Genomic DNA, 16,963 nt, shown 5'->3' on the forward strand with positions numbered 1-16,963 from the left:
ATTTCCTCTAACCACACACTAGTAAAGATAAAAGTTGTATTTTCAAAACACCATCGTTGGATACTTATGCTCATTACTGAAGCCCTTGATTATGTGGTGACATGATGGGATATTATGTTAGCCACCAACACACCAAAAAATAGAACAGTTCCAAAATAACGAGTGACCCTCCCTGTTATTACCTCCATTTAGATCATTTGCCACACCCACCAGTCACCATCCTTAGAGATACTCTGGTAGAAAAAACGGATGTTACATACGTAACCGCTCATCCTTTCAATGAATTCTCATTTATCTTCACTGCACACAGGTTTTTTGCATAAGAAACGACAAACAAGAAACAAAACTACTCTTGTGAGCACAAAACCAAATATTTCTTCCTTACTTCACATGCAGAAAGAATTAACACACCCCACTACCCTACAACACAAATGGTGGAGGAACAGCCATAGTCACTACCACTCACAATTAAGATAACCCAGACAGGGAAACTCCAGATAAAGAAATGCCCAGTTACGAGAAAGATGCTAGCGCGCACACGTAAAGATATTTCATTTATTATGGAACAGGGAGAATATTAATGAAAGTATTTTTCAGATGGTAAAATTAGTACTCTTCATATTATCAATGTTATTCGTGCCGAACTGCAGCGAAGTGAAATTCCTATGGATATCGTTGAAGTAGCTCTGCAGTAAAGTGATATTGGCCATCATATCCAGGAGTTCAGGAAGTGTTTTGCCAGAAGTAAAAGGTTCGATAAGAGGGTCAAATATCTCCTCCACGTAAATTTGGAGCTGAAAAAAAAAGCGGGGCCGTTCTCACGCCAGTTTATTAAGCCAGTTGAATTCTTCACCGCACCACCCTTATATAAGTTGTCACGCGGTAAGTTCAAGCATTTGCTCACAGATCCAGTTAAAACATCAATTTGAAGGCAACCTCCCCTGTATTTTTGGAGAGTGCTCTCGTTCACACCGGTTAATAAAGGACATGTCTGATCAACACATACGACTGGGAACCCCCTGACACCTTTCAGCGCTCCTTTCTTGCACTCGGGTCCTTCATCATTGCTCACGGCTTTAACGTCATCCCACACAGTTCTTGCGATCTCAGCAATAGCTGTATAATATTTATTTGATGTTATGAGGGCACCAGGTATTGCATTCCTCACTGCCCTCACGCTTTCATTAACCTCAGCAAATAATCCACCTGCCTTAGCTACAAGATCTCCCATTGCATTTCCATAGGATATAAGTTTTTCCAATTTATCATTTTCCTCTACCATTACACTGCTAATAACACTCAAACATATAACACTTTCGCCTGTTTTCCCTTCCATTTCATCCAGCATACGAGACGCATTTGCGTATACCTCCTCATTCAAAAAAAGCTTCCTCTCGCCATCGGCGTATAATTTGTTTAGTGCGTTTGAAAGGCAACAGAGATAACATACGGATTGGTTTAAGTTTGTCCCCTTGTCATCATCTATTGATGTGCAATAACTTTCTTCTGCCACACCAAAGGTCACAAAAAATAACAAAACAACCAATCCTACAATCTTAATTTTCATTACTAAACAATTACATTTGACAAGAGGTATGAAAAAAACACATACACATCGTCACACAAAACCAATGAGTGTCACAAATGTATAATCCCGATACCCACAGTGTTTCATACACATAACATTGAACCACATAATAAATACTGCTACAAGAGACGTTAAACCCAACAGAATATGATGCTCCTTCTTCATTGTCAATCCTCCTTCATCCGTCACATCGTCATCATCCTCACTTCCATTGCATTTCCTCCCACTCTCCTTGAAATATTCACACACAATCAGGTTTTGAGATAGCAACTCTTTCAGTTTATTTTCATGCCCAGTAAAGAAACAAAGATCAGCTCTACATCACCGTACCGTTTGGTGATACTCCCATATCATTTTGTGACTAAATTGTAGCTGTTGATAAGCTAGGGCACTATATCACTGAACATTAGGGTGACAACACCATCCCTATGGTAGTTAACGAAACCTCCGGTAGTTCCCACTATGAAAGTTCCAACTCCTGCAATCGCAGCACCTTACGTACCCATGATCCAGCAATTGATGGTTGCTATCGGTTGTAAATTCAATTGGTTGATTAGCTGTGTAATTATTTGTGCAACCAATATACCATCATTTGGCATATCTTCAGTGAAAGAGAAATTACACATGTTAGGAGATTCCGCTACTCTGTGCTTATGTTAATTACTTTAACATTCATTTCCTGACGAGGCAGCTTTCTCCTTCACAAGACAACAACCATTTGCTTTAGCATTTGTTTGTCTAAACACCATTACCAGATCCTTCAACACTTGTCCAATTGACAATGATGCATTCACAACATGATTAGACACTCTTATTTCGTTTAAATAACTTGCGTCTATTACCTGTCCAGGTTCATCTGTATTCTTCATTATATTCCTCAACCTCTACGTTATCGCTTTCCATGCCCTCCCCTTTACATCATAGTGATATCACCACATCAGAAACCCATTCAACATTTACATAGCCTCCGATTGTCATCTTCAAAACACTAACACTCACAGTCCTCAAGGCACAACTGAAGCTAAATACCGTTTGTGTCCCTTGACGGACACCTCAACTCAGTGCCAGGGTCTAGCACCCTGCTCAGGTAAGAGAAAAAAAGCGACAGCATCCTACTCCATTAGGATTAAGTTCAGACGGAAAATCCAAGGCTTCAATTCACAATGGAGCACACACCGTAAACGTTACAGGACAAGCATTATTCTTGGAAATAAACTAGGAACAGTTGCTGTGCCGTCAACTATACCAAAAAGAAATCCACTATTATTACCATTAGTGTTAGTATTGGCGCAGTGGAGCCACATATGATGTTGTGTGTCACAGCAGAAAGAGCAAAAACACCACCAACGGTGAAATAGCCTGAGCGACATTTTTCGGCCGAAGTGGCTGGTGTGAGGGTTGGAGTGAGTGATTGGTTCTTGTTTCACCAAGAGGAACCGAGTCAGGGTCGGTGGTGCTTTGTGTAGCTGCACTTGTGTTGGGTGCCATTGGTGTATTGCCATCAGTTGCCGTTGAGGGAGATTGCTTGGGACGTTGCTCGGGAGATGGATCCTCCTCTGGTTGTACCTTTATTTCCGGGGGTGACTGACGGGGTGGTGAGCCTCTTGTTGGAATAGGCGGTTCCCTCTGCTCCTGCGGTGGCATTTTGTTGACTTTTTGTGCACTTTCCTTTTTAGGGGTTTTCAACCTTTTGACAAGGTCTTCTAGTTGTGTCAACCATTCAATTTTGACTTGATTTGCTCCTCTGCCTTCCATTTTATAGAAAACACATGGGGCGTTATTTGCACTGCCAGACCCTCCACAAGATTTGGTGATTGGCTCATACCCGTGTCCGAGGCGCTTAGTTTCCCTCTCTGTTGTTTTCTCGGTCATTTCATTCAGTTTTTTCCTAAGATTTTGGACGGTTGTGGTTAATGATTCAAAACCGATGCTTTCTATATTAATTTGCTCGGTGCACTTTTGCTTGATTTTCCCCCAACTTTCTTCGGCTCTGTCCTTGTTTCCCCAACTTTCGGCAGGATCATACCACGCATTGGCTTCGCAGCACAGATTTTTTTGGTGGTCACCGTTTCCGCTGGGTCTGCAAAGACACAGAAGGTCCAGCGCTAACGCTTTGCCTCCAAATCCGCCTCCGAATATGCTGGTGTAGCCACAGTCAGCTTCTCGTTTTTCTTTTCCAGTCCAATTAAGGGAGCCATCGCTGTCACTACCGTACAAGACTTTCATCGCGGAACTGTCGAAGTCGTTTGCGACCTCGGCTGTGAGTCTCTCTTTCTCCACCCACTCGTGTATTCTCAGTGTCAAATTTAAGAAACTGCAGAGCACGTCAAACTCCCTTTGGTTCAACGTATTTTCTATCTCTGCGGCTGGCACGCTCAACCCTGCTGCCTTCCAAACCACGCACAGCATAGTCACTAATATTTTCCACATCGCCTTCCTAAGCATCAATAAAAAAAAACGAAACAGATAGTAGAGAAATCTCCAATGAGAGGGGCAGGGGCACTTTTAAAGGGTGAAAGTTTAACCCTATTAGGTATTTTATGAAACATCAGCATGTGTCAACGGTAGAAGATTTGAACACTCACATCGCTAGGGACTGCATTAATTTTTTTTAACTCTCTTCACCGCTCCGAAGCTAGTTTGACACTCAAATTTACTTTTGGTTTTGTTTCTTGCTGCCATTCTCTTAACTTATCTGCCTTAAAGATTTGATAACAGCAAGGGGTTCTTCTCTTTTCTGGAGCCTCCATCTTCAAATGCATCATTTCTGATCCTTCCGTCACATTGTTTGCGGGAGCACTTTACCCTTCCTAACTTTCCCTAGTGAGATGTGGCTGCAGGAGAGCTTTTTCATATGTGGAAATAAAACCACGCGGCTATCCGCATATTTGACCCCATACCACGCCGTCATACTTTTACGAAGAATACCCACCCTTGTGCCATTAAAGCAATAACGTTTTTTTTTTGTAAAAATGCGATTAATTATTAACATGACTATTGAAAACGCTATTGTGATGTTGAACATGGTTTACCGTTTCAATTCAATTATTTCACCACAACAATAGCCAAATAATACACGATCTACCAAACAAACGCAACAGAAAGGCATTCACCAACTTCAGAAAAAAAAATGTATTCAAACGGTTTTCAAACAGTACATATCCTACCATTCCCACCCAAAACACCTCAGAAACTGTTGATTTTCAAGGTAAATCACAAATCGAAACATAAGCAGCAAACTACCCCACCCATACAAATGCACACGATTACGATGTGGAATAACAACACCAGATAAGCTCGGCAACCGTATCCTACACCAAAATAGGTATTAATAACAATGTGAGGCTTGGGCACAGAATATGAAGGGCCATTGATTCCACCTTTTTTCTTAGGGCAAAGGAGTTCTGTTCCCCTTCATTGATGATGAGGCTATTATTATCACCCCAAAACCAGTTGTTTTTTAATCACTGCCTCTCCATGTGATATTTTCCTTGTCTAGCGACCCGGCACTCACTTTTTTCTGCTTTTCTTAGGTGATGTTAATTGATTGCCTTACAGCCTATACCATTTATCTATTCACGAACTTTACTGTTTGAAGGCTGTTACACGGAGACAATGTCAACGTGCCAAATTTGAGTACGCAGAGATCTACCACATGCCAAAGGTAAAACTATGTGCCATGCTACAACAATGCATCGAGCTTCAAAACACTTCTCCACTACAGAAATCTCCCCCCAGTTCTGACGCTATGTTTTATTGAGCACAATTTCGTAGATGAGGGCAAGTCCTGGACGTTTATCGCCCACCACCCCACTACCTTCTGTAACGTGACGGAGAGCAACCGAACAAAAGGGTCGTATCCTTTCATTTTCTACGCATACCACTTTTGATCCAAGATACGGTTAAACAGGTGACAAACATAATGCAGTACGCACTAAAACAAAAAAAAACACTTTTCACTTGAATCCCTATATCAACTCACAATCGACAACACATATTCGACATTAACTAACTCCATCATTAAAATACACTCCACTCTAACACAGCAACAACCCAATGTGATGCTTAGTTACCATAAAAAAGGAATACGCCTCACGTTTCACAAACATAGGTACGAAGCCATTCCACCTTAGCACGCACATTTGGTCACCTTACATTAATAACCTGTTTCTTAAACACGTAAGGCGCTGTTTAAAATTCACGTTGTCATATAATATAATATTCCATACATAATTCTGCCTGCAGAGTCCACACCATGTCGACAGCTGCCTTCATTTTGTTTCAGTACAAACGCCTAAACCCCTTCTAAAGGAGTCTGGCGTAGTATAAAGATATACAATGCTACAAATACCAAAGAAGCTAGATGGAAACACAGGTGGTGAGGAACTATCGGCATCTGGGGATGAATAACTTCATTCAAATGGGCATGCACGAATGTAAACCCTTTGAAGGGACAAAAGCTCGTTCTAGAAAGAAAACTGACAAATAATTTGTACTCTCAGAGAAACAGGAGCAACACTGAGGAAAACACCTGGTAGATAGCTGGTTGCAGCGGCTGAGATTTGCTTGTCTGCTGTTCCGGAGGGCGAACAGAAGAAGCTCCATTACTTTCGCTGCCAAAAGAGGATGAAACAGTACCTTTACTTTCGGATTTGAGGTGGCCGTCATCCTTAGAGGGTGGACCATTTTCCTCCTTTTTAGGAGTCGCAGAAACCGCACTACCATTTTTGACTGGCTCCTCAGAAAGCACAGGGCCGTACTCGGATGATGGAGGTGCCTCACCTTTGTTAGAGGCCTCGTCGCGATTTGAGTCTCCACCCGCTTCCACAACTGGTGAAGCGACTGCGGGTGTTGAGAGCCCAAGGAACTCACTAACCTTTGCAGTGACACATCTATAATTGAAAGGACAACGCAAGGTTCCCCCGCCGCAAACGGTACAGTTTCCCTCTGCGGGTGCGCCCGAGGGAACCCTTTGTTCCAGGGTGCAGTTTTTCTGGGCATAACTCACAAGAAGGCCTTCCTTTTCCCTAGTCAAAGGGATTTTAACTCCCAATACTTCCGTACATTTACCCACATATCCAATTCTTCCCTCCCATACATTCTCACACATGGCCACACGCTGAACGAAACCGAACAGTATTATTGGTAGACACAGCATTTCAGAACTCTACACTGCCTGAGTTGCTCCAACACCAGCGCAAAGAAAAATAATAAACACCTCATACATAACATATATCATACAGTTATGTGTGTTTATACTTTGTTTCAAAATATATCGTATTGAATACAAATAGCAGACACATGACACAAAAAATCCCATTAAGCGTTAACATGAGATAAAATACCCTATTCAGATGCAACCGAACAAAAGAGTCGTATCCTTTCGTTTTCTACACATACCACTTTTGATCCAAGATACGGTTAAACAGGTGACAAACATAATGCAGTACGCACTAAAACAAAAAAAAACACTTTTCACTTGAATCCCTATATCAACTCACAATCGACAACACATATTCGACATTAACTAACTCCATCATTAAAATACACTCCACTCTAACACAGCAACAACCCAATGTGATGCTTAGTTACCATAAAAAAGGAATACGCCTCACGTTTCACAAACATAGGTACGAAGCCATTCCACCTTAGCACGCACATTTGGTCACCTTACATTAATAACCTGTTTCTTAAACACGTAAGGCGCTGTTTAAAATTCACGTTGTCATATAATATAATATTCCATACATAATTCTGCCTGCAGAGTCCACACCATGTCGACAGCTGCCTTCATTTTGTTTCAGTACAAACGCCTAAACCCCTTCTAAAGGAGTCTGGCGTAGTATAAAGATATACAATGCTACAAATACCAAAGAAGCTAGATGGAAACACAGGTGGTGAGGAACTATTGGCATCTGGGGATGAATAACTTCATTCAAATGGGCATGCACGAATGTAAACCCTTTGAAGGGACAAAAGCTCGTTCTAGAAAGAAAACTGACAAATAATTTGTACTCTCAGAGAAACAGGAGCAACACTGAGGAAAACACCTGGTAGATAGCTGGTTGCAGCGGCTGAGATTTGCTTGTCTGCTGTTCCGGAGGGCGAACAGAAGAAGCTCCATTATTTTCGCTGCCAAAAGAGGATGAAACAGTACCTTTACTTTCGGATTTGAGGTGGCCGTCATCCTTAGAGGGTGGACCATTTTCCTCCTTTTTAGGAGTCGCAGAAACCGCACTACCATTTTTGACTGGCTCCTCAGAAAGCACAGGGCCGTACTCGGATGATGGAGGTGCCTCACCTTTGTTAGAGGCCTCGTCGCGATTTGAGTCTCCACCCGCTTCCACAACTGGTGAAGCGACTGCGGGTGTTGAGAGCCCAAGGAACTCACTAACCTTTGCAGTGACACATCTATAATTGAAAGGACAACGCAAGGTTCCCCCGCCGCAAACGGTACAGTTTCCCTCTGCGGGTGCGCCCGAGGGAACCCTTTGTTCCAGGGTGCAGTTTTTCTGGGCATAACTCACAAGAAGGCCTTCCTTTTCCCTAGTCAAAGGGATTTTAACTCCCAATACTTCCGTACATTTACCCACATATCCAATTCTTCCCTCCCATACATTCTCACACATGGCCACACGCTGAACGAAACCGAACAGTATTATTGGTAGACACAGCATTTCAGAACTCTACACTGCCTGAGTTGCTCCAACACCAGCGCAAAGAAAAATAATAAACACCTCATACATAACATATATCATACAGTTATGTGTGTTTATACTTTGTTTCAAAATATATCGTATTGAATACAAATAGCAGACACATGACACAAAAAATCCCATTAAGCGTTAACATGAGATAAAATACCCTATTCAGATGCAACCGAACAAAAGAGTCGTATCCTTTCGTTTTCTACACATACCACTTTTGATCCAAGATACGGTTAAACAGGTGACAAACATAATGCAGTACGCACTAAAACAAAAAAAAACACTTTTCACTTGAATCCCTATATCAACTCACAATCGACAACACATATTCGACATTAACTAACTCCATCATTAAAATACACTCCACTCTAACACAGCAACAACCCAATGTGATGCTTAGTTACCATAAAAAAGGAATACGCCTCACGTTTCACAAACATAGGTACGAAGCCATTCCACCTTAGCACGCACATTTGGTCACCTTACATTAATAACCTGTTTCTTAAACACGTAAGGCGCTGTTTAAAATTCACGTTGTCATATAATATAATATTCCATACATAATTCTGCCTGCAGAGTCCACACCATGTCGACAGCTGCCTTCATTTTGTTTCAGTACAAACGCCTAAACCCCTTCTAAAGGAGTCTGGCGTAGTATAAAGATATACAATGCTACAAATACCAAAGAAGCTAGATGGAAACACAGGTGGTGAGGAACTATCGGCATCTGGGGATGAATAACTTCATTCAAATGGGCATGCACGAATGTAAACCCTTTGAAGGGACAAAAGCTCGTTCTAGAAAGAAAACTGACAAATAATTTGTACTCTCAGAGAAACAGGAGCAACACTGAGGAAAACACCTGGTAGATAGCTGGTTGCAGCGGCTGAGATTTGCTTGTCTGCTGTTCCGGAGGGCGAACAGAAGAAGCTCCATTATTTTCGCTGCCAAAAGAGGATGAAACAGTACCTTTACTTTCGGATTTGAGGTGGCCGTCATCCTTAGAGGGTGGACCATTTTCCTCCTTTTTAGGAGTCGCAGAAACCGCACTACCATTTTTGACTGGCTCCTCAGAAAGCACAGGGCCGTACTCGGATGATGGAGGTGCCTCACCTTTGTTAGAGGCCTCGTCGCGATTTGAGTCTCCACCCGCTTCCACAACTGGTGAAGCGACTGCGGGTGTTGAGAGCCCAAGGAACTCACTAACCTTTGCAGTGACACATCTATAATTGAAAGGACAACGCAAGGTTCCCCCGCCGCAAACGGTACAGTTTCCCTCTGCGGGTGCGCCCGAGGGAACCCTTTGTTCCAGGGTGCAGTTTTTCTGGGCATAACTCACAAGAAGGCCTTCCTTTTCCCTAGTCAAAGGGATTTTAACTCCCAATACTTCCGTACATTTACCCACATATCCAATTCTTCCCTCCCATACATTCTCACACATGGCCACACGCTGAACGAAACCGAACAGTATTATTGGTAGACACAGCATTTCAGAACTCTACACTGCCTGAGTTGCTCCAACACCAGCGCAAAGAAAAATAATAAACACCTCATACATAACATATATCATACAGTTATGTGTGTTTATACTTTGTTTCAAAATATATCGTATTGAATACAAATAGCAGACACATGACACAAAAAATCCCATTAAGCGTTAACATGAGATAAAATACCCTATTCAGATGCAACCGAACAAAAGAGTCGTATCCTTTCGTTTTCTACACATACCACTTTTGATCCAAGATACGGTTAAACAGGTGACAAACATAATGCAGTACGCACTAAAACAAAAAAAAAACACTTTTCACTTGAATCCCTATATCAACTCACAATCGACAACACATATTCGACATTAACTAACTCCATCATTAAAATACACTCCACTCTAACACAGCAACAACCCAATGTGATGCTTAGTTACCATAAAAAAGGAATACGCCTCACGTTTCACAAACATAGGTACGAAGCCATTCCACCTTAGCACGCACATTTGGTCACCTTACATTAATAACCTGTTTCTTAAACACGTAAGGCGCTGTTTAAAATTCACGTTGTCATATAATATAATATTCCATACATAATTCTGCCTGCAGAGTCCACACCATGTCGACAGCTGCCTTCATTTTGTTTCAGTACAAACGCCTAAACCCCTTCTAAAGGAGTCTGGCGTAGTATAAAGATATACAATGCTACAAATACCAAAGAAGCTAGATGGAAACACAGGTGGTGAGGAACTATCGGCATCTGGGGATGAATAACTTCATTCAAATGGGCATGCACGAATGTAAACCCTTTGAAGGGACAAAAGCTCGTTCTAGAAAGAAAACTGACAAATAATTTGTACTCTCAGAGAAACAGGAGCAACACTGAGGAAAACACCTGGTAGATAGCTGGTTGCAGCGGCTGAGATTTGCTTGTCTGCTGTTCCGGAGGGCGAACAGAAGAAGCTCCATTACTTTCGCTGCCAAAAGAGGATGAAACAGTACCTTTACTTTCGGATTGGAGGTGGCCGTCATCCTTAGAGGGTGGACCATTTTCCTCCTTTTTAGGAGTCGCAGAAACCGCACTACCATTTTTGACTGGCTCCTCAGAAAGCACAGGGCCGTACTCGGATGATGGAGGTGCCTCACCTTTGTTAGAGGCCTCGTCGCGATTTGAGTCTCCACCCGCTTCCACAACTGGTGAAGCGACTGCGGGTGTTGAGAGCCCAAGGAACTCACTAACCTTTGCAGTGACACATCTATAATTGAAAGGACAAAGCAAGGTTCCCCCGCCGCAAACGGTACAGTTCCCGTCAGTGGTTGCGCCAGATGGTACGCTTCGTATGGGAGTGCAGTTCGCTTCCGCATACTTCACGAGACGATTCTCCTCTGCTACGGCGGCTGGAACCTCAATTTTCAGCAAATCCGTACACATATCCACAACTCCAACTCGCGTTCCCCATCCCTTCCCATAAGTAGCAACAATTTGAACCAATCCCGCGAACAGGGTTAATACACAGACACACACAGGTCTCGTCATTAATGTTTTACTAACATAACAATAAAAGCAAAACTTCTTTGCAGAGCAATTAACTCGCTTTCTCTCATGTTTAAACATTATCAAGTTACCTTTTGTTTAATATACAGAGCCAGTTAACCACTCAGAAAACAACCAGTGAGTATAATCAGCGTCCACAATACTTATCCGTATGGGAAGAAATGAAATATGAAGTTACGTCTTTTAAAATCTTTATCAAAAGCAGCAGCCAAGCGACCGGAGACTCACATTTATCAAGTGCGAGTAGGGGGCATCTGTGGTTCAATAACATAAAAACACATGCAGTAACAAGTTTTCGCAGATAAATATTATTATAGTACCACCTGTATAAGTCCAAGTCCACACAAAAAAAAAAACCCAAGCAAAAGCAAATACACAGTAAAGAAATAATTACAAACACGTTTGATAGCACCGTCTGTTGATAGCAAATACTTAAACAGCGAAGAAGAAAGACGTTCAAAGCATTACAGAACACATCGTGGAGCAGGTCTGTAGAAACGATTACAAATGGGAAATAACCAACTCCCACGAAACAGTACATCACTGTAGCCAGTCCATCAAGAAAAATTGGCAGCATCTCGGCGCGTGATTCAACTCTTTTTTAACGCTACACAGCATCCACAACACTAAGCAGTTAGGTACGAATATAGATCACTACATAGCAAAAGCAAAATGCGGTAAGTAAGTACCGCAAAGGGGTCCCCCATCCTTACACTGTTCTATTATTTATTTCGCTTCTTCCACTTTATTGCAGTCTACAATTATAGGCGCTTTCTCCCATCATATATTAAACATAATAACGTGAGAAAGAACAAAAGGCCATAGATTAACGTATCGAGCTAGTGTGAGGGGTGATGCTCTGAGGCAGTATTTGTATCTAGTTTAGTGACGGATTTATCCGGTGATAAAGCATACAATTGCGACAAGGAGGTTCTGTGTCGCTCCATATCTCACGTTGTTTCCTTTTTTGTTTTCTGGTCTGCGGTCGATTCTTCCTGTGTTTGATACAATTCCTGCACCTGCTGCAGCGGTATCATCCCGTCCGCGCACTGGTTCCTCCCTTCCTGGGTCTGCATCCTGTTTCCCATTGGTCGCCGTGCCATCTTCTGCGCCTTTGTGTTGGTGATCACTCCCCGTACCTTTTTCTGGTGAAGATTCCTCTCGAGGGTGAGTATGCTTCCCTCTCTGAGTTGCTCCTCCCTTTTCTGGTTCCTTTCGGGTCAAGCCCTCACCTCCAGCTCCCCGCTTCTCCCCAGCAGTTCCCCGCTTTTCCCCCGGACTTTGCTGACCTTCCCCCGAAGGTCCCTGACCTTCCTTTGGAGTTTCCTCACCTTCCCCCGAAGCTTCCTGCTCCTCCCCCTCACTTTTGGGAGCACTGCTCGCTGTCTCTTCGTCGTCCGAACCGCTACCCTTAGTTGTGTCTGAGGGTCCCTGTTCAGACGCGCCAGACTGCTCTACCGTCTCTTCTGTCGGGACCTGTTGTGTTATACTCCGCCAGTCGGAGTCGGAGCATGTTGTGGCATTGAGTGAATCCTCGCTTGAGTCCTCGTCCGTGCAATTAAGGGTGTGCAGTTGGTGGCCGTTTCCATGAAAAATGGCGTACACTTTGAGCTTCAGCTTGAAATATCCCTGTGGTTGTCCCTTTCCGATCAGAAGCACAGGAGTGTTTGTGCAGTTGGCAGTGTGCCACTTGCCCTTCCATCTGCACAGCGCCCCTTCCGCTTCATTATGCAGACAGTCACACCTGAAAGTCTCCGCTGAAGATCCCAAAACTACACAACTTGCTAGAAACAACGCTGTAAATGTCAACATAAAGTGTTAGCTGCCTGTCTTCTACTTGTAAAAATCACTAAAAAAGGGATGTACTCGGTAAACACAGGGTCCACACAAACGCAAACACACGTTCCTAACAGCTTTCAATTGCACTTACACTCCCCGTTACCCCAGCAGGTTCCACTGGTCGTCAAATTTAGCAGTAAATTTATTTCTCACGAAGACAAGCTATCACCAATCCACTAATAGGCAATCGGTCACCCTACTGGTCGACTTCTGTAGACTTACTACCCCATAATTAGTTGAAGTTTTTGGGTAAGGTTACCTGCGCCTGAAGTTTTAGAGACCCCGGGAATTTCTAAGTGCATGCGCGAGTTGCATTGCAGCCACACAACCATATATGCCCCGGCGTGCCTGTAAAAAAGACAAACACGTAGCTACTTAACAAGCAGATGTGCGCGCGCACGAATGTCTCCCAGTAAAAACATACACAAAGGTATAACGTGAAACAACAATTCCAAGCTAACTTAGCGGATATGTATTAAGACAAAATAATTAAAGCAGTCATGGTGGAAAGAACTTGAAATATGGAACTTAAGGGAACACCGTTTCCCCCTTTTTTCTTAAAGATAAACGGTCTGACTTTCCTATTTATCTTCGTTACCGGTTACGTCATTGTCACTCTGAAGCTTTGTTTCGATTCTGCTTCCCGCTACAACGCCGGCTGTAGCGAGAAACCGGCCTCCTCTTAGGCATGCTTGAGTGCTTTTCATTCTCGCTTTTGTTATTCGCCAAGAAGTGGCTTGACAGGTGTTGGAGTTTCTTTGATCCACCTCAAACGCGGGGTTTCCTTTTTTTTATTCCCTCCAAAAATATGAAGGGGCAACTCGCCTAGCGGTGATTCCACCCACAAAAGAGAAAGCACACACAACGTAAGTTAGCGTGATGAATAGGGTGTACAAAGTCAATTATACCCTTTTTCCACCTTACGTTGCAAAGGTCAGGCATGTCAGTTAGTTAATATATTTTTCACCACCGTTGAAAAGTAATTAAGTACCACTTTAGGCAATCTTTCCCTCTTTGTCCGGGGATCAATACGACCTTTCACATCTCTCCTCGTCAACACCTTCCCCCTACTGCGCTTTAGTGAGAACAGCACCAACTCAGGTGAATCAACGAAGTAAATACCAACAACTATTGGAGACTTGGAAATGTACCTACCTCCGTGAGCGTTACCGATCCTTCAAATCACTGGGTGTTTTTTTTTTTTAAAAAGAGCGGCTGGAACCCATGCCCCCTCATGTCACCACAAAGCCGAATCTCAGTACTTGTGCGCCCTCATTCACACGTTTAGTTGTTATCATATTAACAGGTTCCAATAAGATGGTACCTTTCGCGTTACTCTAGGCCCGAAATCGGTTGTGGAATCATTCAGGACCTACCGCCACCGGTGGGATACCTTTCCCGACTCCAAACTTCAGGTTGCAAACTCTCCGTACCTGCAGAAAGTAGCAGCGCTCCGATAGAAAGTTAGGTTCCATCACCTCTTATCTTTAAATTTGTTTTTATTCACATGCGACGGAGTTTAACTGACGAGGCACCAACCCATTCCTTTGTAACTTCAGGGATGATGCCGCTTTCGGCCGCCCTCTACACGACAACCTCTAATTATCCAGAGTAGCACCAATAACATATGCTGTTACCATTTAAAAGAGCATTCAGCATGGATGACTTCCCCCCGATGTCACTAATAATTGAGTAACGCGGTTCCGGAAGTGTTGTGTTACAACTTATTCTCTTAGGATGGAACAAACTCCTTCGTGGTAGCACACCTTAGCGGCATCGTGAGATATTCATCACAGCACCAAGTGGGGGGGGATTGATTTAGGCGCATGAAGTATGGATGTCATTGTGCAGGTTGTACTGTTCAAAAGAGTGGGTTGTCGGCAAAAGGTGTTACAAGCCACACGATGTTACATGAGTAGACGGAAATCTGATGAGGTGCGTTCAGCTGTTGTGCGCACGTTCGGACAAGAACACGCCAAAGTGAGGCAATAATGTGCACGTGAAGACGGCACTAACGCGTAGATCGTTTGCCACTTGTATATCATATTTCCCCAGGAGTCCAGCCCAAAGTATTCGTACCGGCTGAAGGCGCACATTAATGAATTTCAACGGATGCATCAACCACAGAACTTAGAGAAGGGCTCCGCTACCACTGGTAAATACTAAAGGAGACATTGCCCCTCTCCCAAAGACATAAAACCGTTGCCGAAGGCGCCTCAGAGAATTGCGATTATAGAGGGAGTAAGCCGGCATGCAACACGTTGGCACTCGCGCGGCTCTCGCAAAGAGTATTTACATTTTATGTGCAATGCAAACTCCTCTCCGTGCGGATAGCGCCTTTCACCGTCGACACCATTGGCACTGAGACTTTAGCAGTAATTGTAGAAATGTATAAGCCCCCGTATGTTGCACTTTTATTTATTGACAATGTGATACTTCACGCAATCCCGTGCCTGCCCTCCCCATCGTTTTGTTCATTCCGTTTTTAAGCCATAACTGCGGGGCTGTGGTGACAAGGTTCAAAGCGACCACCAATAGGAGAGGAAAGATATATACATACATATATATCATCAGGCTTCTTTTGGCCCGAATGCGCCAAGAAACTATTGAGTGTTTCCCCTCGCGTGGCAAAACCACTTCATGGGGCGATAAACTCCCGAGCTCACTCACGGGCAAAACATTCCAGTAGGAACTTGTAAAATGTGGAATGGAGGAGGAATGACTAGCAACCGAGCGGGAAGTTTTTGGCACACTGCTTATTCCCAGCACCATGACCGCTACCGATGGCATTGGACTCACCTTGTTCTTTTACCCCAAAGAACTTTAGCAGGTACCGTACTGCTTTTATGTTTTAACACAACCGTCGTTCCCCCTATAAACCCCATTTACCTTCACTCCTTCCGCAGGGAAGCGCAAACGAGCAAATAACTCCCGGTATTTGAGCTTTGCAGATCCCTCTTACGCATATATCTTGCGATGTTGACAACTGCAGCCCGACGACGATAGCGGTTAATTGCTAGTGACACTGGCTGATTTGGTACTTTATATATATATATAAAGGAAGTTAAACGTCACCGTCTTGCCCTCCGTAACCAGATGATGATGGAGATTAACTCACTGTCAAGCAGGTTAGATGCGCAACGCAATGCGGGACTCCTCAGTTTAAAAAAAAAAAAAGCATCTTAGTCTACCACTGAACCCGCGGCAACTTGTTCTGACAAAAACTGACCGTGGTGTGTTTCCCGCCATTTATTAGGGGAAAATGTCACGCGAAACCAAAGTAAAGAGGGCAGAAATAACTACTCACCAACCTCTGACCTGCTGAAAAATGGTGAGGGACAGAGAATGTAGTTGGATTACTCAGCCAGGGATAACTTGTATTTGTGCTCGCGTCATGTGTTTCAGACTAGAGGTGTCATTTGCACAGATAGATTCACATCATTGTTCCAACAGAAAGAGTAAATAAGGGGTGACGAATGATAGGGTGCGAAGGAAGGAATAAATAACTCAGAACCAAACGAAGTATAAGTTTCGTCAAGACATTTCGTACGACAAGAGTGAAACGTTATAGTCATCAGTGGCTTCATTTGTGGTAGCGGTGGTGCCGATCACTTGTGAGCCCGCCGGTAGGATGAAGGGTCTTCCACTGAACAATAACATGGCGGCGCGCTTTTCCACACCCAACTTTGTTAGGTACACACACACACACACACACACGAAACAAATCCAACTGAATGTTCCATTGCTAAGGGTACCGTAGCAAAATGGGAGGAAATAAGTGCATAAT

The 16,963-nt window shown here is 43.4% G+C and overlaps 8 protein-coding genes and 2 pseudogenes across 8 annotated transcripts, besides 2 other annotated features; all 10 read right to left on the bottom strand.

The window, feature by feature from the left end:
* Positions 1 to 593: 593 nt before the first annotated feature.
* On the bottom strand, positions 594 to 1,567 carry TbgDal_III2530 (annotated as a pseudogene).
* Positions 594 to 1,567: a sequence feature.
* Positions 1,568 to 1,618: 51 nt separating this feature from the next.
* TbgDal_III2540 lies at positions 1,619 to 2,566 on the bottom strand (annotated as a pseudogene).
* Positions 1,619 to 2,566: a sequence feature.
* Positions 2,567 to 2,905: 339 nt separating this feature from the next.
* On the bottom strand, positions 2,906 to 4,033 carry TbgDal_III2550 (variant surface glycoprotein (VSG)-related,putative; the record flags this gene model as incomplete). Its single annotated transcript, XM_011773906.1, has 1 exon — positions 2,906 to 4,033. One exon carries the CDS (start codon positions 4,031 to 4,033, stop codon positions 2,906 to 2,908), a length of 1,128 nt encoding a protein of 375 aa, XP_011772208.1.
* Positions 4,034 to 6,086: 2,053 nt separating this feature from the next.
* On the bottom strand, positions 6,087 to 6,746 carry TbgDal_III2560 (hypothetical protein, conserved; the record flags this gene model as incomplete). The annotated part of the gene is made up of 1 exon (XM_011773907.1): positions 6,087 to 6,746. The coding sequence occupies one exon, from the start codon at positions 6,744 to 6,746 to the stop codon at positions 6,087 to 6,089; it is 660 nt and encodes a 219-aa protein (XP_011772209.1).
* Positions 6,747 to 7,605: 859 nt separating this feature from the next.
* On the bottom strand, positions 7,606 to 8,265 carry TbgDal_III2570 (hypothetical protein, conserved; the record flags this gene model as incomplete). The annotated part of the gene is made up of 1 exon (XM_011773908.1): positions 7,606 to 8,265. The coding sequence occupies one exon, from the start codon at positions 8,263 to 8,265 to the stop codon at positions 7,606 to 7,608; it is 660 nt and encodes a 219-aa protein (XP_011772210.1).
* An 859-nt stretch (positions 8,266 to 9,124) lies between these two features.
* TbgDal_III2580 (hypothetical protein, conserved) lies at positions 9,125 to 9,784 on the bottom strand (the record flags this gene model as incomplete). The annotated part of the gene is made up of 1 exon (XM_011773909.1): positions 9,125 to 9,784. The coding sequence occupies one exon, from the start codon at positions 9,782 to 9,784 to the stop codon at positions 9,125 to 9,127; it is 660 nt and encodes a 219-aa protein (XP_011772211.1).
* An 860-nt stretch (positions 9,785 to 10,644) lies between these two features.
* TbgDal_III2590 (hypothetical protein, conserved) lies at positions 10,645 to 11,397 on the bottom strand (the record flags this gene model as incomplete). Its single annotated transcript, XM_011773910.1, has 1 exon — positions 10,645 to 11,397. The coding sequence occupies one exon, from the start codon at positions 11,395 to 11,397 to the stop codon at positions 10,645 to 10,647; it is 753 nt and encodes a 250-aa protein (XP_011772212.1).
* A 67-nt stretch (positions 11,398 to 11,464) lies between these two features.
* TbgDal_III2600 (hypothetical protein, unlikely) lies at positions 11,465 to 11,914 on the bottom strand (the record flags this gene model as incomplete). The annotated part of the gene is made up of 1 exon (XM_011773911.1): positions 11,465 to 11,914. The coding sequence occupies one exon, from the start codon at positions 11,912 to 11,914 to the stop codon at positions 11,465 to 11,467; it is 450 nt and encodes a 149-aa protein (XP_011772213.1).
* Positions 11,915 to 12,231: 317 nt separating this feature from the next.
* Positions 12,232 to 13,149, bottom strand: TbgDal_III2610 (T. brucei spp.-specific protein; the record flags this gene model as incomplete). Its single annotated transcript, XM_011773912.1, has 1 exon — positions 12,232 to 13,149. One exon carries the CDS (start codon positions 13,147 to 13,149, stop codon positions 12,232 to 12,234), a length of 918 nt encoding a protein of 305 aa, XP_011772214.1.
* A 2,445-nt stretch (positions 13,150 to 15,594) lies between these two features.
* Positions 15,595 to 15,966, bottom strand: TbgDal_III2620 (hypothetical protein, unlikely; the record flags this gene model as incomplete). The annotated part of the gene is made up of 1 exon (XM_011773913.1): positions 15,595 to 15,966. One exon carries the CDS (start codon positions 15,964 to 15,966, stop codon positions 15,595 to 15,597), a length of 372 nt encoding a protein of 123 aa, XP_011772215.1.
* Between the last annotated feature and the right edge of the window lie 997 nt (positions 15,967 to 16,963).

This window comes from Trypanosoma brucei, chromosome 3 (genome assembly GCF_000210295.1).
Source record: "Trypanosoma brucei gambiense DAL972 chromosome 3, complete sequence".
In the NCBI taxonomy this organism is placed as follows: Eukaryota; Euglenozoa; class Kinetoplastea; order Trypanosomatida; family Trypanosomatidae; genus Trypanosoma; species Trypanosoma brucei.